This window comes from Rhinolophus sinicus, chromosome 17, assembly GCF_057876585.1.
Source record: "Rhinolophus sinicus isolate RSI-liver-muscle chromosome 17, RSI-T2T, whole genome shotgun sequence".
In the NCBI taxonomy this organism is placed as follows: Eukaryota; Metazoa; Chordata; class Mammalia; order Chiroptera; family Rhinolophidae; genus Rhinolophus; species Rhinolophus sinicus.
This window is the reverse complement of record NC_142517.1, coordinates 202404716-202426366: the sequence shown is the minus strand read 5'-3', so window position 1 is coordinate 202426366 and position 21651 is coordinate 202404716. Positions and strand designations below refer to the sequence as shown.

The 21651-nt window shown below is 37.5% G+C and overlaps 1 protein-coding gene across 2 annotated transcripts in view; it reads right to left on the bottom strand.

The window, feature by feature from the left end:
• The window catches only part of NYAP2 (neuronal tyrosine-phosphorylated phosphoinositide-3-kinase adaptor 2), a 240254-nt gene that overhangs the window by 53750 nt on the left and 164853 nt on the right, over positions 1 to 21651 (bottom strand). For both annotated transcript variants that reach the window (XM_019736641.3, XM_088793756.1), the window contains exon 5: positions 7747 to 7953. In XM_019736641.3, the coding sequence (XP_019592200.2) occupies positions 7747 to 7953 (207 nt within the window). The remainder of the gene's footprint in view (positions 1 to 7746; positions 7954 to 21651) is intronic.

Genomic DNA, 21651 nt, shown 5'->3' with positions numbered 1-21651 from the left:
AAGATTACTTTTTGATAACTGTGTATGATGCAGCCACCAAGTCTTAAGCCTGCACCTGATCCTTTCTCCAAATTTCATAAATGCAGACTCAAGGGAATATAAAAATGGCTGTCACACTGGCCTAAAATTGTTGTTGGAAAATGCACAAATAAGGGAAACATGGGCTGCTGCACTAAGAGTCCTACAGCCAGTTGTAGCTAAAGAAAACCTTACATTGTATTTCCAATGAGCTGAGCTTTCCAAAGGAAACATTCATTCTTGGTCCTATTAAAAAACCAGAGACCTTTCCAGCAAAATTAAATGGAAACAGTTATTATAAACCAGCTTCAGACTAGACATTTCTATGCATTTTTAAATTCAATCCTCATAATGATCTACATGGTAAGATTTCCTTAATCTTTTCTGTAAAGATAGAGAAACTGGGCATGAGAGTGTTCTATAATTTCAAGTCATAACCATCAAAGTGTTAATTTATTAACATTCTTGTAAATCATGGTTTATTTGCACAAAAGAAAAAAAAAACTACACAGATTTATTATGGTTTGCCAGGAATTATTGTCATAAATCCTGCTCCACAATTCCTAGTCCTGCTGTCCAGTTCTGAGTTGCTCTCCTGTTTTTCACTCCTCTAAACTTGTGTGCATGGGGCTCTTGTTAGATGGGAAGGGCTGACTCATAAATTCTGAGTTATGGCTGCCAGGAGGTCTTTCAGCAAAGTTAGGCATTCATTCCAGTGTTATCATATAAAGTACAGTGAATATGTTTCACAATTTTCAAGAGGAAAGCATCTTTCTTATAAATCTACTGATAAAAATTCATTTTTCAAGGACTACACTCTTAGATTCCACTGCAGTTCCCTTTCCTGAACCCGAGTTTTTAGTTGCTTATATTAAATGGCCTCCGTTCTGCTAGGTATCCACTCTTAGGCCGCGGGCTAACACCTTAGCATCTCTGTGATCTTCCCAATCTTCACAGATGTGATTAGAATATGAATTAGAGCTGCAAATATTGTGTAAGAACCATAGTTTGGGGTATGGGTGCACTAAGCGTCATACTGGAGTCAGAGCTGTCACCAACCTGAGCAAAATAATCCATGACTTCTTTTGCTGCAATTTGACTACCATCCCTGCCTCAATTCTGCACAGTTCAAGCCCCAGCTTGAATGTCATGACTTAGAGAAAACTTTTCTTCATTGCCTCAGACCAATGATTCTCTCAGCTCTACTGTAGAGAAATCTGCAATTGTATATGGAATCATAGTGATAACTAGTGTTTATTTAATACTGCGCTCCAGACACCATGCTAAGAGTGTCAATAGTTGTCTCATTTAATTCTTAACTTTCATTCTCAATAGTATCTATGAGTTAGGTACTATCATCACCCAAATTTTATGGATGAAGCACAGAGAGATGAAGGGACATGCCCAACATCACCACTAATAAAAATCAGAATCAGATTTAAATCTAGATCTGCTGGATACCCAAACCTCAGTACTCAACCCCTATATTATACTTTATGCGTGCATTTATTATTTGTATAAAATTTACTCTACAAATGTGTGTGCTAGAAATGGCACATTTCTTTCTTTTTTAATGAAATTAAATCCATATCTGTTTTTCATTTCTCTGAACTTGTAAGCACAGGACTCCTTTTGGATATGAAGGGCTGACTCATGAATGATGGTGGAAATGCTGTCCTGAAATGGGTCATGAAAAAGCCTAGGACTTCTGATAGCAGAATATACAAGATGGCGCTGCTAGTCTTCTGCTCACACTGGTTGTCACAGGGGAGTTTGTTTTCTAAGCATGAACTTGAAGTACAGAATTCCATATTTTGGAGGTTGGAACCATGAAGCACAAAATCCAGCTTCACTGATGGCCCCATGCAAACCCTCTGCCACCTGTGCTTCCTCCCAATCAGAGGCCATGCCACGGTGCCAGGAAGGCATTATGCTGCTGGTCCTTACCATTGTTCATGGAATGCCAGACCTCTGTTCCTCTTTTAGAGTTAAGAATTCCCCTCCCTTCTCGACCATCAAAGGCCATGGGCCTCTCTCTTATCCCCTCTTCGACCCTTCTCAAGGGGCTGCAGTTTTTAAAAAATAAAAGCCAAGAGGGCAGGATGTCTACAAGCATTTGCTGCTTCTGCCATAACCCAACTTCTCTGCTTCAAAGTCAAATTCTTGCCTTTACTGAATGGTCATCACTTGATTTTACAAACCAGAAAATGTGAATCGATAGCCTTCAGGTCATATATGGCCAGAGGTAGCAAATTATTATATGTAATGTGTTGTTTTTTTTGAAAATTGAGCTGTATTTAAAAATTGAGAGATGTAACCTAATAGAAATTAAATCTGGGAATTTTGAGCATTTCTCCTGATGAGCATCAGCTGGTGCTGAGTAGCTTCTGTCCCCTAGAGATGCCCTGTACTTTCCAGGTCACCTGCATATCCATCACTCAGCCTCAATGTTTGTCAGTTTGCAATAGCTTTTCTTTGCAATGGAGAAATCGTTCTCCATACCTATGCTTCTAATAGATGTTAAAATATATAACTTAGACCAAAAGGGCTTCAAATTTCCAGAAAAATGGAGAAAATAACTTCCTTTGTGAGAGCAAGGAACTTTCTTGCATATGGAGGATGCAAGCATGTCTGTCCTGAAGGAGGCCCTTCTCACTCACGTTACCTGCCTGTCTGCCAGGCGCCTGTTTGTGTCCCATGGTGACCCTTCTCAGAAGAGCAGAAACATACGAGGTTGACCACACAGAAGCTCGGCGCTTTTTAAGACTGTTCTATGTAGGATTAAGCCAAGGCCTCTGAGCTCACTTCCAAAAGTGCTTCTTCAGTCAGGCTGGCCTGAGGGCCAAGTCAGGTCCACGTCAGCTTTTGTTCACCTTCTTCATCCTAGGTGGAAAGTTCTCTCTCTCTATTTTTACTCAATTAACAATAATAATAATGATTCTTTTAGAGACCTGATATAATCTTGGTTTAAGACTCTATGTCTCTCAGTAAGTCTTCCATCTTTTTTTCAAGTCCACGCTAATTTTCTGTGATTTGAATGCTATTAAATGTATAGTAAATAATATATAGATAATACATTTCATAGATAGTAATAAAATAAAACATTTGATTATAATTAACTACTTTAAGTTCAATAGTTTTGTGTCATAAAGAAGCACCGTGAGGTTTTGAGTGACGGAGACCATGTTTCATACAGCCTACACTGTGTGAGGATGGGTGTTTGCCCCCCTAAAACCTTTGCAGAGCTGGATACAAGCTGCTTGGAAACTATTTGTTGATTGATTCAGTGACTGAATTCTGAATTTCTGTTAATACCATACTTCTACGATTTCCACATTTTCCCATTATTTTCATGAGCAATTTGGGCCCCAGTCCTCCACTGCCTTCCAGAATCACCCTCTAGGGAATCTCAGTTTTACTAAACAACAGTGACTTTAATAAAGTACCACAGCAACCAGTGGCAATGTTAATTAGAATTGAGATCTGACACAACCATTCGCTTTACTTCAGCAATTCCTCCATTCCTCAAAAGAGCTGTTAAGAGCAACTATTTCAAGTGGCTAAACCACTTTTAGTAAAGCAATAGTCTGTGACTGGTAGCAGTGTGTGTGTGTGTGTGTGTGTGTGTGTGTGCGTGTGTATGTGTGTGTGAGAGAAAGAGAGAAAGAGAGAGAGAGGCAGAAAGTTGACAAAAGGGGGGATTTACAGGTCGAACAGGTGGAACCTCCTTTCCTCTCCAGTATTATGTGTGGAGGTGAGCACCTCTGTTGTTTACGGAGGAGGGTCATCCATTGTTCTAGTATATTCTGCTAGGGGATTAGTTCCATGGCCCAGTGGCAAGAAGACAAAAATGAAGAGGAAATATGAAGAGAAAAAGTAGAAAGAGTAAATACTGACTCCTTCTCTTTTGTTCCAAAATAGCAAGTCCAAAATGCTCCCTTCATGTAGTTATTTGTCTATTCTGGACGGAGGTTCTCTCTCTCATGAGCATTCCTTAAGTACAGCATCATTTGTTTAAAACATCAAAGGTGAGTGAAATTCAGGTATTCTATTTTATACATTTTTTTGCTTGTGGAACTTTAACATTTTCTAGAATAGTATTCACACATTTTAGGTTCTTTCTTTTCAGAAAAATCAAAACTGACAACATAACGAACATTTTTCCTTTTCTACTTTTTCCCTCAAAACTGGTGAAGGGTAGATTCGATAGATATAATTACAGTAATATATTTGGGAGACATTGACTTCTAGAAGTTCAGGTAATTGTAATGCTCTTTTGAGTGTTCACATCAAAAGTTTCGCTTTCACGTAAGAAACCCTAACTTGCACTGACATCATATAAGTGACCATACATCCACCCCTACATGTCACCTTTCTTTTAGTGTGGATACAGCAATTTATCAAAAATGTATCAAAATCTGTTTTTCTTTCACCTGTGTTTACCACCTTCATAATCTAAGATGGAGAATATGAGAGACTAAAGATATCTATGTCATTTCCTCTGGTCAGCAGACAATTTATTTACTGTTGTACAAACAGAGCTGAAAAGACTCCAGAGATCTGTTTTAAATGCCACAAAGCAAGAGAGATGCTTCAGGCGTTGGCTGTGGAAGGAAGTCAAAGTATGTTATAAATTCTGTTTCACTCTGAATTTACTGGAAGATTCATGCCAAAGTGTCAGAGACATATTACCCATTTTTATGCAACTTACTAAGTGTTCAGTAAAAGTTAATTGTGGACAGTCTCATTGTTTTGTCTCCATTTATTTCACAGGTTCTTGGTCCTTTGCCCACACTTTGAAATGTTTGGATTCCCTAGGGCCCAGTCTCAGTTTCCCATTCTCTTAGTTTAGAATCATTTATTTCTAACCATTCCAAAGGTCTCTAGTTTCAGTACTAGTTCCACTAAATCTCTTTAGCTCCAGACCTGAAATTCCAACTGTCTACTACTGTCTTCTCAATTGGATGTTCCAGAGCATTTGCAACTTAACATCGTCAAAATGTAAGTCCTGACTTTCCTACCTAAGCCTTGCTTCACATCTCATATTGACTATCTCTAGCTCAGTAAATGGCCTCCAGTCAGTCACCCATGCTTTAAGTTGTGGAGTCATCACTGGGTCTTTCATAATGAAAACTGAATTCCATTATACCTATGTTTAAAAATATTTAAATGACTACAAAATATCCACCATACAGTGTTCAAAACTGAACTATGATGTTGCAGATACTGTCCATTGATTATGCAATATGATCCCCCCTTATCCCTGCAAATTTTGATAACATTTCCAGGTATAAGGCAGAGGCCCCTTGATTTAAGAGAAAGAAGGACCTTCTATAAGTCCATGGAAATCCCATTTCCCTTTACACAGTAATTGGTCCAGAGGACATATTTCCCAGTTCTGACCGACTAAATGAAAGGGAGAGTCTACTGGGGCACGAGGTCCAGAACTGTCATACTCAGCTGGTGATTATGAAAAAAACAAAAATCATCATGGTTAGCAGAACAGGAGAAGTAGAAGGATAGAAAGTTCTTTGGTCTTCGATGACTTACTGAATGGTTGCAAAACATCTGAAGCCGCCTAACCTTCAGACCAGGTGCAATGGTGGTTGAGAGGTGGTCGGTACTTAAGCCACTGCTAACTGGTACTTTGTGGCTAAACACATTTCTATTTAATACACAAGACCCTTGAGAACTCTTATTAGCTGGCTCCAACCTACTCTGCAATTTTTTCAGTCAACCTTCCCCCACCCTTCACGCTAAACACACTAGGTTCCGTCCATAGCATTTTAGGTTTTCATCCAGAAGGCAGACTTGTTTCTACTTGTTTCTTCTCTGTCATCTTATGAGCAGTTCTTGATGTTTCAAGCTCTCGTTCAAATGTTATATCCTCTAGCAATTATGCTATCTACCCAAAGCCTCTGAATGTTCTTGCCAAAATCATACCCTCTCAGGAAAAATTAATTGATTTCTGTTTTGCATATTATTTGTATATAGTACCTTACATTGCAATGATCCATCTGTCTGCCTTGCACTTGACTTGGATCACCTACATGTGAGGATGTCTTATTCATCAGTGGGTTCCCAGATCCTAGAACAGTGTCTCTTACATAATCAATACTCAGGTAATGCTTCTGGTTTTTCATAAAACAGATCTTTGGCCAAAATGGGGGCAGAAATTGCCCACGTTTTTTGGTTAGAACTGGTGCAGATAGATAATCATTTTTTTAATACTACTAATAAACCTAAAACTAATCATATTCCCAATTGAATAGTGATGTCAACCATCTTTGGGAGTGTTGTCTTTTTTTCTTTTTTCCCTACAAAATACTATTTGTTCATGTTTCTTTCTTTTTTTTTTTTTTTTTTTGACAAAATGCAAAGATATCTTCTCCTTACACAAACAACTACAGCTATTTATACTTTACTATCAAAAATATATCATTAACTTTCTGCTAAAGGCACACAATGTTCCTTCTCCAGATTTGAACTCATGTTGTTAAGATGGCTATCTACAACAGAGTACATGATATGGTTGCATCACCAACACTTTCAGTTACATTTTTAAGTCTGGTGAAACTGTTGCTCTGCCTCTGCCTGGGTACTGTTCTAGAAACAGCCCTTTCCAAATACCGAGATCATCCTTCCTGTTTCAGTTTTAACTTGTGCATGACTGTCAGAGAGACCACAGGCTAAACTCATGTAAATTGCTTTCCAAGATGAGTAGAAGAGGGGAAAGGGGATCAAATATATGGTGATAGAAGGAGAACTGACTCTGGGTGGTGAACACACATCGTGATACATAGATGATGTATTGTAGAATTGTGCACTTGAAACCTATGTAATTTTACTCACCGTTGGCACCCCATGAATTAAAAAAAAAAAAAAAAAAAAAAAAAAAAAAAAAAAAAAAAAGATGAGCATCTGAACTGAAAAGAACATTAAAGAACTGGTCTTTTCTTCAGAGCCCTAACAGTATTTCGGAATAGAAACCTGAGAACTACAGGAAGCTGCTTGATTATTTGTTGTTTATTTCAATTGGCAGCTCTTACTGAGTCCATCATGTACATGAGTCAGTTCAAAGCAAATATATGCTGCTTTTTAAAAATTGAAGTTTAATAATATGTATCTATTAACGATGCAAAACATTTAACTTCAATTCATGAAATGGAAAGGTATAGTAGATGATAATTTTCTAGCTCTTTGGGCTTAGATTTGGAAATTTGTAGCACCACACCCGATTCCCAGTTACTATCTTCAGTTCACCATTGCAGATGCCTCCTAACACCTCCTCTCTCTACTGCCTGCAGATCACCTTTGTTACATTTTTATCCCAATTTTCATTTTTGTTAATTTTTCCCAGTTCCCTAAAATCGTTTCTGAAGCAAAGGAGGCATAAATGTCAAATCAGTTAAACTCCGTAAGTTAAAACTGCATGAGATGAGGACTCTGGATATTCTAGATGAAATTTAGTACAAGATGTTTCAGGCTGTCAGGACTGCTGCATTGCACAGCTCCAAGAATCACTATTTACTTCTCTATTGTCTATGTAAATAATGCTCCGTGGAGTGGTCCAACACATTGTTACATCCCTGTGAATGAGGGATATGTATGCTGTCCCTATGAGTAGACAGAGATATCTGTGGCTGTGGTTCTCCAAGTGATAACTGCATAAAAACAGTTTCTAGAGACATGAGGCATTACCATCCGGGAGATCATTCTCTTGCTTACCTGAGCTGTGGTTTCCTGCTAACAAGGTGGGGCTCACAGAGCATCTTCCCATTCTGCTGGTGACCACAGGTGGGCCCGGGGTTCCATCCCATTCCTGAGCTTTGACAGGCTCTCGGGAAGATGGCCCATGATGCCCTCTCTCTTTGCTGTCCAGCTTTGGTAACGGCTCTGTGCTGTGACTTCGCACTTTCAGCTCCTCTGTGGATTCTATATATGAACCAGAATTACATTCCATTAAACAAAAGTCAAATTCTTCCCAAAGTCCTTTAAAAATTAAAGAACAATTTCCTTAGATGCTTCCAATATGTTTTTGGAAACTTAGGTGCGTGTTGGCCATTGCATAAAGGGCCAAACAGGGCCAAAGATTACACAGGGTTTTTGTTTCTGAGGAGTGCAGGTTAATATTGCTGGGAAATAGTTTTCTCTTTGGAAGAGGAGAAGGTCAGTGAATCTTGAGACTTCATTAGCGACTTCGCTCTGCTCATCTTCAAGGAAGCTTTCTAAAGAGCACTTCATACTGTCTCTTTACTGTTTCATGTTTCCTTGACTCCACTATCCACTGTAACATGAATTCAACACAGCCACTCCACTAAAACTGCTGTTGCTAAGCTCACCTCGTGCCTTTGAGTTGGCAAATTTATTAATAGAAGACATTTTTAAGCCATTTGACAACTCCTTGCTTATGCTCTTATTTACATCTTCAATTCTCTTGGCTTCACTGATGGCCCATCTTCCTGTGTTGTGTTCTATGTCTAACACCATTTCTGTGTCATCTATAACTTCTCTTCTTCCACATGTCCCTTACATGATGGCTGTCCCCCAGGTACTAGCTTAGTCACTGTTTTCCTCATTCTATTTTTCTGTGATTTTATCCTCCAGGATTCAACTAGCAATTGAAAGATCGGGATTTCTAGATATTTTATCATAAGCCTGGATCAATCTCTGGAGCTTTAGCTTAAAAATATATATATATATATATATATATATATATATATATATATCCCCAACTGCCTGCTGGATGAGTCTGTTAAGATGCCCCATGGAAACCACAAATTGTGTATTTCAGATACTGAACTGACACCAGATTTTACTAAACTAATGGTTCCTTACGTCTAGCCAACCATCCAGCTAGAAGTCAGCAGATTCTGCAGATTTTCTTCCTGAACATCTTACTCTCCCTCTGTTTCACTTTGTATCCTATTTACCTCAACTGCTCTGGTTCAAGCTCTAATCACCACTCCTGAATTATTGAAACTTGTCTCTTGACTGTGTCCTGGACTCCCCAAAGTACAAGCTCCATAGGCTGCCAAAATGATCTATTTAAAATGCAAATACGATCCAGTATTATTTCAGGGAATGGATGTGATAGCCATTCTGTAATACATGTACAGAAGTGTTCAGAAACACATGTAGTAAAGATGGTATTAAGAGTGCTACCCCCTTGCTACCATGAGAACAGTGTTATTTCAGGGAATAGCCATTCTGTAATGCACATAGAAAGGTGTTTTTAAAAAATGTAAATTTACTCATAATGTACCCCTAACTAAAATCCTTCCAGAAGCTTCCTGTTATCCACAGAATTATGTCTAAGCTCCTTGTGAGGATCCACAAGTTTCTTTACCATTTCTTCCCTTCCTCTCTAACTTTGTCACTTTCCACCCGAACATGGTATTCAAGAAACATCACTAAGTTGGTTGTAGCTTCTTCCCCTCCACTCCACCTCTAGTAAAAACAGTGCTGTTTTCTATAGCTACTTTCTCCTGACGTGACTGCTTTGAATACCCTTATGCCCTGTCTTTGCTCAGCTAACTTCCCTCAGCCCTGGGGTATATGGTCATCTCTGCACTGACATTGTCTTATATTATCTTTCTATGTATTTGCTCTTCTCAAAAGGTCCTGTGTTCTTTAAAGGCAGGGTCTGAGTTTTGGTTTTTGCATTTTTTTAATTTGGAAATATGACGACAATGGAGACATGAGTATGCAACAGAACCCCAAGCATATTGCTCGATATTTAATTAATTAATTTAGTACGTATTTAATTACTTGCTCAGTGTTTAATTAATTAATTTAGTAGGTTTCTCAACTCCTCCAGCATCTTTCTGATGTGTGTAGGAAACACATTCCTAATGGAACAAGAGAATCAAGTGAGTGTTATAAATGTATTAAGGTGGCAAAGAGCTAATAGTATTTTCAAAAATCTGATTACCTACCAGTCACAAGTTGTAAAATTCACCAGATTGAAAGTTAAATTCAAATAAGGAAACTTTGAGAAAAACTAGTGAAAAAAATCACAGGAATGATTCACTGAATATACAGAGGGTGCCAAAAAAACGTATACACATTTTAAGAAAGGAAAAATCTATTAAAATTGTAATACTCAATATATACCAATAAAAGATAAGTACAAGTCACGTTTGACTTCTGCAATTACAAGAGGTGCTCAAAGTGGTTGCCATCAGCATCCAGACACTTCTGATTATGGCGAACTACTGCTTGAGCAATGTTGACCAAAGTGTCCACTTGTGTTTCTGTATATGCCATTTTAGTTTCTTCACACAGTACCATGTGTCTCAAACTTATCCCAAATGCGTGCAATTATTAGGCATGTTGGAGGTGCTGTTGCATACTCACGTCTCCATTGTCGTCATATTTCCATAACAGTCTCCAATTTCAAATACCACTTCAAAATGGTCTTGAGCTCCTCAACAACTGTGCTTCTGCCATTTTCTTTGACTGTCCTGCTGGTTGCATGGTGACGCTAGCATTCATTTAATTAATGCCATCTTTTGAGTAAACATCATACTACACACTGTACCATAATTCAATTCAACTTCAAAAAAATCATACATAGGTAACATCTCTTAAAATGTGTATACATATTTTGGCAACCCCGGTATATATTTTGCATACAGGTTCAAATACTCATCAAATTGAAATATGATAATACAAATGTCACATTTTGTTTCCCAATTACCTGGATCTGTGGGGCAGACACAGAACAGGCTGTAATACCATAAGCAGAGGCCCAGCTTTGCAGCCCTGGCCATGGTCTTGGGCTGGTGACCCATGTCACTGAGCACTTGCTTTCTCTTTTTGGAGTCTCTCATTTTCCTTAACTACAATACGGATATAATACTAGCTCTGCCTAACTTCTTTATTTTAAGTTGAAGGATCTAATAATATTCTACATTTTAAGATATTTTGAAAACTAAAATGTGCTATACATGTAAAAGGTAGCATTAACTTAAATTAATTATAGCCATTTGTTCTTTATGAATTTATTTTAATCTTTCTACATTTGGACTAGATAATTACTGAGAGACTGAAAATACACATGGAAAATTGCCAGACTGTATATAAAAATAGAACTGTAAGCCATTACCTAGAGTAACCAGCCCAGGATGCCAACCTACTATCTTTAAGTCAGACTTCAGAAAGTCAGACCACTTCTCCAGCAACCAATCCAGGAAGCCAAACAATAGCCTGTGTAGCAATTGACTCAAAACAGCCAGTACTTTTAATCCAGCTCCCAAAGGAGCGTCAAATGAAGCAAGTCAAATATGTACCCAAAATTCATCACAGAGGATGCCCTGCTTTTAGTTAGCCTACCTACAGCTTTCCCAAGGAAACAGCCTCCATTGGGAGCATACCTGAAACTTTCTCTTTTCCCACTATGCAGCTTTCCAACTCTTCTCCCTGCCCTTGAGTCTCTGCCAAGTGTAAGTGGTGGTGGCTGACTGCTGTGCTATCGAGAGAGCTCTGAATAAATAGCATTTGCCTGTTCTCAGTTGTTTGGTCTTCCTTTACTTCCACAATGTGATAGTCCCTTCCAGCCTCAAAATGCTATGCAGTTGTCTAAACATATCATGTGTATCATTCAATGAGACAGAACTTAAACCAGGAAGGTAGTCTCAAAACAACAGCCTTAGAAAGACTTCTATTCTTTAAATGTATATAAGTAGATAAGCCTAAGGCCCAGTTACACTGAAATCAAATATCAGAAGTCAAAATATTTTAAAAGAAATACATTCCAGCATAATGATTATAGCAATATAATCTAACCAACACTTGCTTTTCAATGCCTTAAGTCAAATGGAATGAAACAAGTATCAGAAAAGAACATTTTAGATTATTTCCAAGCTGTTTATTCACAGTTTCAATGAAAATGTACTCTAGCTTGCAAATGTCACAGCCTCAAATCCTAATGACGCATCTGTCTCACCTCACCTTCTCTTCCAGATTTTAAACAAGCCATTGGGATGCTCGCTTTCTTATCAACTTCTATATTTGTTTCCACTACCATCATTAAATATTTACCTTTTTCACACACACACACACACACACACACACACACACACACACACACACACACATTTTCCACCACTGGAACTGAAACTGACCAAACTGAAAAAAAAAATGCTCAAACTTAACGCTGGGTCCAATATTCTTGCAGATCAGTACAGCATTTTAAATATGAAAGACTGAGGATATGTGTCAAGGCACCTCCACCAACAGCAGTTTCTTTGTTCTCATTCAAATGACTTGCATACACATACCCGCGAGTGTCACTTAGGTCTCAAACCTTAACTAAAGAAAAGCCAATGCAGCTACAAAAACAAAAAGGAGTCTTTTTTTCCTTTCCTTCTTTGTTTTCAAGCCCCAGAGGTTAGTCTTCAGTAAATTTTGGCAGGTACATTTAGAAGATCTTGAACAAAAGGACAGACGAAATCATGCTACTCAGACTTAGACCTTAACATGTGCCTCCTAAACAGAAGACAGAACCAAAACATCTGTAAGAAAATCATTCGTGTATTTATTGAGCATTTTATTTGAGAATAAATCTGGTTTCTGGTATATATTCAAAACAGCTTCTTACAAAATGCATTTTCTAATTGAAAGAAATTATGAAAATCTTCAAAATAGCTGTTGAAAAGAAACAAATGGAAAATGGATGATTAGACTAAAAAATATATACAGGAAGACATAGTGACAGCTCAAAAATAAGGACATATTTATCCATGTCCATAATTTCAAAGTTTTCTTAAAGCCTGTTTAAAAAAAAAAAAATGATTTTAGGTAACATAAACTTTCCTGAACAAGATCAATCTTAGATAACAGTGGTAAAGTTTTATGTGGAATCTAAGTTCATTCAGTGTTTCCAGAGCCCCGGTGTGAAGCACAAAGGCAGCTACATAGAGTGTGCTATCCTCTGTTCATTGAATGAATGATTGAATGTCGACTATTCATCTAAAATCTGAGTCTCACATTGAAATCTGATGGGGAATTGAAATCTGGCTGTGAAAATTGCATGCATTATTGCATTACATTTGTCATTAAGCTTTGTATTTTGCATAGTATTGTCTTAAACATCTTACAGTGTTTAAATTGAAGAAGGATAAATAAGAATACGAGACCAGGAGCAATCTTTTCATGACCAAAATCATCTCTCCAGGATTCCAATCTATCACACTTCAGGATGCTAACGCTGAATGTTATTCTCAAAGCTTTCCCATTTCCTGCCTCTTCAGGCTGTCTCTGGGTCTACATTTGTCTCTCTGGCTTCGGACTCATTCTTCTCCCTCTCCATTCTTATCCTGGATCCTGGGCCACCTGGAACTACTTCGCTCCCCCCAGGTCTGATGGCTTTTATCCTCAGGTCTGCCCTGCACCAGATACTGAGTTTCCCCAGAATCTTTGATCCACTCTGCCTCACCAACATTCATTTTGTCAACAATGAAATGATACTGAGGATTCTTATAAATCACAACTTAAAAATTCTCCCCACCCCCAGCTCTAGAGATAAAGAAAACAATATAGCATTGATGGACCTTTACATGTGGCTATCTGGGGGACCCCAATATGTTAAAACTGACAGCATTATCCTTTCTCCAAACTTTTCTTTTTCTGGCTGGAAAGGTCACGTAATTGTTGATTTATGTATCTGTTCCCACCACCAGACTGGAAGCATCTTAAGACTAAAGACTCAGCATCTAATAGAGTCCACAGTGAGAATAGACAGGCTGAATAAACTCATGCATACTTCACTCAGGAAAGTCAGCTCATTCTCTTAATTCCAGGATGTAACCCACTTTAGGCCATGTCTCACCGCCTCTCCTCCTAGATTTCCAATCTCTCTGCACATGAGCCATTGCATGAACCAATAATTCTCACTGACAAACATGACTTAGTTACTATAGCTAACATCATGTGCATTGTTACCCATATATGTTTCTAATTGACTTGCTAATTAATAGTCCAGAAAACAAGAGATTTGTCTGGGAAAATCAGTATTATTTGGAGATATGACCAATAACACTTTTCTTAGGGGAACATAAAATTCCATTTTCTTTTCCTTTTTTGCAATGTTTAAAAGGATTAATTTGCCACATCACTTAATTGTTTCTATGAACATCTAGATGATTCAGATGATTTAGACAAGAGGTTTTTATATGTGTGGTTTGTAACTGCTGTTATTCTTGAAATTTCACTCTCATGCAGGGTTACAAAAAATGGACTCTAATTGTGCTGGCGATACAGGGACCACAGCTCATGCTACTGATGAGTTTTGGAGCTCCTGTGGATACAAGGCGTGCTTCAGAATTGTCCTTTCTTATTGGCATCATTAGCAGGATCAACGTCCCTTCATTCAATTCCAACTGCTGAACAATGAAAATAATGAAAGGTGATCAAGGCAGATTAATTAGGTAGAAAAGACAACACATTTGGAGTTGCTGAAAGAGGTAATGAACTAAACTGCATTATCAGATGGGTATTAGATCCAGTCATCAAATTTTAGAGCTGAAAGGGACCTTGGAAATCAGTTGCAACACAAAAAGCAAGGTGTGTGTATCTTTGTTGAGATGGTATCCTGCCTTTGGGAGAATAGCTCTAGGAAGCGGGTGGTGGTGGTGGTGATGTTCCCATCTCATGGGAAAGCTTGGCTCAACTGTGAACATCTTTAATTGCTAGAAAGCTCTTGTATAGAACTGAAATGGGCCTCCCTCCAAGAACCACCATTTGTTGGTAGTTGGTAGCCCTGTTTCTGGAGCAACTCAGAACTAGTCTATTTCTGTTTTTAAGGAAAAACACTTTAGAATCCAGAGTGAGGGAGTCTGTCGCTCCTTGGTCACCCTGATTTGGACACTAATTGCATGTCATGATGTCTTTTAAAACTATGGTGTTTGGAGCTGATCAGAGCCAGACAGTCTGACATCGTTTACCTACGCGTCCAGGCGAGCAACAGAGTCGTCTCCTGCACTTGTAACATTCCATTTCTGAAGTCTTTTGGGAAAATAAGTCAAAGGCTCCATGTTTCTACAAGGAATGGGCACCAGGAAGAAGCAGGGCAATTAAAAAAATATATACATATACATATACATATATATATATATATATATATATATATATATATATATATATATATATATATATATATATAAATATAATGTCCAGGTTTGTTTTAAGAAGGCACATAGGGCAAAGACTTGGTTTTAGTAAAATAGACGAGGCACACTGAAGTAGGATAGGCTATGCAAAGACTCCTAGTGATTTTACAGATGTAAAAAGAGCTCAGAGCCTTTACACAACTTGCTCAAGGTCACAGGAATGGCAATTAGCAAAGACATGATAAAGAGACAGGTTTGCTGGTCATGCCTAGCATGTACCTCTTACCTTAAGTCACTGGAACTCACATACTGACATATATTCAACTGTTCTTTTTCATGGATGCAAGTAATAACAGTTATTGAAGCATGGAACAATCCATAGAATTTCAATGACCACGTCTGGTCTTTAAAAACTGTCAATGAAACATCCAAATGATTTCATCACTCCTTTTGTTTTGTTTTGTTTTTTAACCAATGTGTGTGAGGAATGTCGAGGTATTGACAAATTATCTCTACTCAAAAAACCTTCACTGAAGTTATCAGGAATAGTTCAAGTGTGACCTATTTTAGTAATGCTTTAAGAAATTCTAGTATTGCAGGGCAATGAAAGACAATTTGCTCAGAGAATGCAATTTAAATTGCCATTTGTTCTTGCAATGCAGAAGCCAAAAGAACCTGTGGACAGAGACTAGTCAGAGGCTGACCAAATCTGTTTGTTCTCTGGGCATCTTGTTAAACTATACTTCCCAGCAATTAGGCAAAGCCATATGACTGAGATCTGGCTGTGAGAATGTGGGTGGAAGTGATGTATGCTACCTCCAGTTCTGGTCATACAACTTTCCAATAATATCCTCATCCTCTTGCATCCCCCTCCTGTTGGCTGTGATTTGTTGAGGTCCTAGTTGTTGGTAGAGCCACCAGATGGAAACCTCCTAGTAACTATGGGGAGAACTGCCCATCTTCCCCTGAACCCACTAATTGATTGTCACATGCCTGTGGCATATGTCATGGTCTATGACATGAATAAGAGATGAAACATATTATATTAAGCCACTGAGGTTTGGAGTTGTTTGCTCTAGTAGTTGGACTACCCCAATATAGTTTTTCACATATTGTTTCACATTTTCCCTCCCACAAAATATAGTCTAAATATAAAATTCTTGGGTTTCTAATGAGGACAATATTTCTGTTGGCACACTGACAGAAAAAGAAAGGGCAGAGAGACTAGTTAAATTGCCAAATACAGTACGACAATTCAGCAAGCAGTGCTTCTCTCTTAACCCTAGTTGCAAAAAAATACTTTACAAAACCGATAAATACACTATTGAGTATTTAATAAATATTTTAAATATGATGGCTTCAATCACTATTGCTGAATGAGCAAATGGATGAGCCTCCGAAATGATCATTCAAATGTCTTATATATTTTATTTTTATTCATTTGTATAAAGACAATGCCATTTTTCTTTCAAAATAGTTTTTCATCCAAAAGTGTAGCAAAGAAATAATTCTGAGAAAAAATTTTAAAACAGGATTTTTGAAAAAAATTCACAAAGAAAACATTGGCTATTTCTTTAACATAAAAATAATTTTCAGAAATATCAAATAAATACTTTCCAGAAATATCAAAACAGCAAACCCTTCTGGCATGGGGTTGAGATGATCTGGGTTCCACTCTCAGGTCAGTTCAATAAAACTTCTCTTCATGAATCTTAGTTTTCTCAGACAAAATTATAGATTTGAAATAAATTATTTCTAACTATCCACTAAATTAAAAACTTTGTACCTCTATGATATAAAGTTCCTACAAAAAACAAAACAGTTCATGAAAATTCATTAATATCATTATGTCTGCTCTAAACTCTACTGCCACTTTATATTTCTTATATTCTTCAAGGTGACTTTTCTTTAGTTTAATCTAATTTCCCTTCCAATCAAATCACACTGAACTAAGAAATAAATGAAGAAAGTGAGTTCTTAAAAAACATTAATGATTTGTTTAGGATCATTGGCAAACCCAAGGTCCAACTTTTTTCTTGCTACCTGATTGGAGACTTGCACAAATAGGGTCCTGCTTTAAAAACATACAGATAATATCCTCAACGTTTTTCCCTGTCTGTAAAAAAAGATGAATGTTTCCCATTGGAAAAGTAGTAATGCCAACTCTAAGCAACGTCTTATAACACCAGCAGCAGCATTGTGGTTAGAGCTTCCACGGAACAAGTGGCTACTATGGGTCAGATGCCACACTAGACTCTTTACAAATATATTTCCAATCTATACATAGTCCTCCCAGGGATATTTAATGATAGCCTTCTCTGTTCAGGAACACTGGGGGTCCTGTTGGTTCATAAACTCCCAATGCTAATCAGAGGTGGGTAAGTAGAAGAACTAGGATTTAAACTCAGGTCTTTGAACAAATAGCCACTCCAGTGGTGCTTTGTTGGGTTTGGTTTGGTTTTTTTTTAAGGAGGATTATTTACCTTATTTTAAATGAATATATATACATATATATGTTAAAACGTATGTGTGTGGTGTGTGTGTGTGTGTGTGTGTGTGTGTGTGTGTGTGTGTGTTTTAGTTGAAGATTGCATGAACAGAAAGATGAATATGATGACATTTGGGGAAAATGAGTTGTCAGTCTAGATAGTATAGATTATGCACACACAAATGACAACGGGGTCCACAGTAGTTTCCAGACAGGATGTAGATTGGATGAATATTCCTTCAGTACACTGTGTAATCCAAACCAGAGTTATGAAGTGATATTTATCAGTAACTGTAAAGAAGTCAGAAAACAGAGAACATTCATTTTCTAAAGCTGCCTTTAGCAATTTATTTTTACAAATTTTTTGGATTGCTTTGATAAAAAAATCAAGTGATGAAAAGCATATATATATATATATATATATATATATATATATATACATATATATGTATATGTATATGTATATATATATACATAAATGTGGGAGAATGTGGGTGGAAGTGATGTATGCTACCTCCAGTATGTATATGTATATATATATACATAAATATATATATATATATATATATATATATATATATATATATATATATTATTATTATTTTCCAACCATGGTAAAATGCATATGCCATGTTCCACCTGCATAGACATGTTGTGTGTCAGGCACTGTGACGGAGAGAGAATAAAGCAGGGAACTCTAACACTATGACCTCTCCCCACATGGGCCTCCTACTCTGAGAGAGAAAACAATTACAAGAACTAATACAGGATTAAACCTCTAATATGAACAAGGAGAGTTAGTAGTGTACAATGAAAGGATAGAAGAGATGATTTTTCCTGGTCGGGAGGTCAAGAAATCTTGGTTAAACAGCAATTTGAAGAGTGGCAAGGGGAGGGGGAGGGGGAGTTTGATGAGTTTTGCAGCCGGGGAAACTGTTCAACACGTATGACTTGTTCCTTGGATCTGTCCTCCCAAAAGCTGATCCTGCCTAACACAAGCTTCCAGCCTGACAAAGGGTACAAGCAAATGCATTCAAAACAAGGGTAGAGAGGAACAATGGTTTAGGCTCCACAATACGTTTAGCCTGTCTGGAAGAAAGGCTTTATATCAGGAAAGAATGGGATTTGAATTTACATAAAAAAAGAAGAAACAAATTCAGGGGGGTTTTGAGTGACAGGCTATAGAGTTGGCATTAATTTTTGAGGAGCAGGTATGGTGATGCCATCGCTATTAAAGAAAGACTCTCGGAGGAGAAGTGTGCAAGAAAGACCAGGAGGAAGTTGCAGGAGGAGCTTTCCCAGGTCAGGGGCTCATTATTAACATCTTTTCCCTAGGCAGGTAAGAGCCACAGAACTCCAGATAGCACCATCTCAACATTACCATGTCATCAACCTCTGAAACATCTTTTTCAATGAGGTGGACCCACATAGATGCAAAGATGCAGAAATACAAAATACGTTGTAACAGCTTTTTATAATCAATTTTTAGTGTTTGAATCTAATGTGGATGAACTGATGACGACATACCAGAGAAGATCCTGTTTTGGAAATTAAAATCTATCCTCTGTTTAATGATGAGATAATTGTTTTAATTTATTTATTTATTTATTTATTTATTTATTTATTTATTTATTTACTTACTTATTTATTTATTTACCAACCTCATTGTCTGGTCTTAATCTGATGTCAAGATTTAGAGAAAGGAATACCAGACAAGGTTATATGGTGAATTCATTAAATAACCAGCCTGAACCTGCAGTCAATTCTCTGCATATTAAAAATGGAACATAATCATGGAAAGTGTTCTTATTGTTCAACAATCCTTTTTACTTCAAAATAGTGCATAAAAATGCAAATGCCTCCCCATAATTTACCACATTAAATATTTATGCCCACAGCTCAGCTCGGCTCCTATAATGCCAACGGCAGCCTTTCAATTCTTTCCCATTTAGGACCTGCCATTACTGAAGCTTATCTTGCTCCCTCTACCCCAAATTCTTCATATATCTGATATAGAAACTGCTGGTAAAAATCATTGGAGGGACAAACAGAATTCTAAAATACTTAAGAAGAGTTTTAGGATTATAAAACCTTTATAACCTGGGCCAGGCACGTGTTTTGACTTGGTCTGCTTTAAGATAGCTGTATCTTCTGATAAACTCCAGCATCATATGCCAACAGTTATAGAAGACCTGATAATAGAGCCATCCTTAAGTAGGACACAAGGCAGCAAATTATCATAAAACCAACAATCTCAAAAGAATCTTCTTCAAGAAAGGAGGCCACAGGGATTCAGACATATGTGATTTTTACATTTTTCCTCCTCACTATGGCCCCAGTCAGCGTAAAGCTCAACAGAGACTGTCATAGTACAAAGATCTCTGGATTTAATTGTTGGGGAAACATGATCCTGGTAATGGTTCTGCCATTATCTGGCTTACACTGGGTATGTTTTCTTACTTTCTGTGCTTCTGTGTACTCATCTCTCAAACAAGGGATTTAGACCATAGAACCTCTAAGATGCCCGCTGGATCTGAACGTCTATGAAAAAAGAAAAAAGAAAGAAAAAAGAAAACTACAACAATAAATAAATAAACAAACAAACAAACAAATAAATAAATAAATAAGGGCCAGATCTTAAAAACATCTATTCTGTGCCTTCAGTTTAAAGTGAAATGGGATTCGTGTACACCAAAATACATTACAGAAATGATATTTTGTGAAAATGTCCCCCTATGGAAACCTGATGTTCTGAACATGTTGGCCTGTTGTAAGGAGCTTTTCTGACTAATTAATGATACCATAGAACAGAAAGGGGTGGTTTTCTATACAAAATATCCTTAGGGTGCTGCCAACAGCATGGACAATCACAAAGCCAAAATGTAGAAGAAAAGATGCCAAGTTCAAGGAGAAGTAACAATGGTATGAAGAGAACAAAGAAAGCACGGCTGTAATTTGAGTTGCCCTTTTGTGAGATATTTAGGAGGATTTGGCTTTATGAGCAGAATCGCTGCTTCCTAAGGCCATGGGGAGAGTAACCAATTATTTATCAAATGTGAGGAATTAACATTCCTTTTCTTCTATGGAAAAAAAAGTGTGGAATTCTATCACTGTCTCCACAGCATTTCGATTTTCAACTATTTTTTAAGTGATGATGTTAGAATAACCCCTTGATTGATAGGAGAGAAAGCGAATGACTAGAAAGATCGAAGAAATACTCTGTTACCAGACATCTTATAAATTGGGAAGACTTTTGTAATGTAGAACATTTTTATACATCCTGAAGACTGAGTTAATGTGCATAGGAAATTACTGTTAGGCATTTGGGATCACAACTGAAGTTCCTGTTGCATGGCTTATTGCCACATTTTTACAGAAATGGTTTAGATGTGATTTGAGGATATAAAACTGGCACTAATAATGCAGCACATGGATTCATACCATCGATTTAGAAACCACGTGTAGAGGGTCTGTACCTCTGCACCCGTGATCTGGGAACTCCCAACCATAGCACTGTACAGTGTAAACAGAGTTGTCTTAAGGATAGTGAGACCCTGGGTACCAGTTCAGACTTAGCCCCTAATTAGCTATGAGGCCTTGGGCAAATCGCTTTTGCTTCTGAGCCCTCATTTGCTTATGTTTAAATGAAGCATCTGGACTCAAGAATCCTCAAGTTTAGGATTATACTGATAAATACCAGAATACATTCTATACTAGAGGTTCCCAGTCCTAAGTGCTCATTAGAAACAATTGGGGAGCCTTCAAAAAGTACCCATGCTTGGGTCCCAATTAAATTAGATCACTGGGGGTGGGGTAATTTAAAAAAAAACACCAAAAAACAAAAAAACAAAAACAACTCCCCGAGAGCTTTTAAAGTAAACCCAGGGTTCAGAACCACTGTTCTATACTTAATGGAACATTTTTAGCAACATTTAATACACTTTTCAATATTCTTTTTGTAGACTGGTGGGGTTCTTCATTTCTCTAGTTTTCCCTATTTTAGCTGAAAGCATTTTAATTATCCTTCCTTAC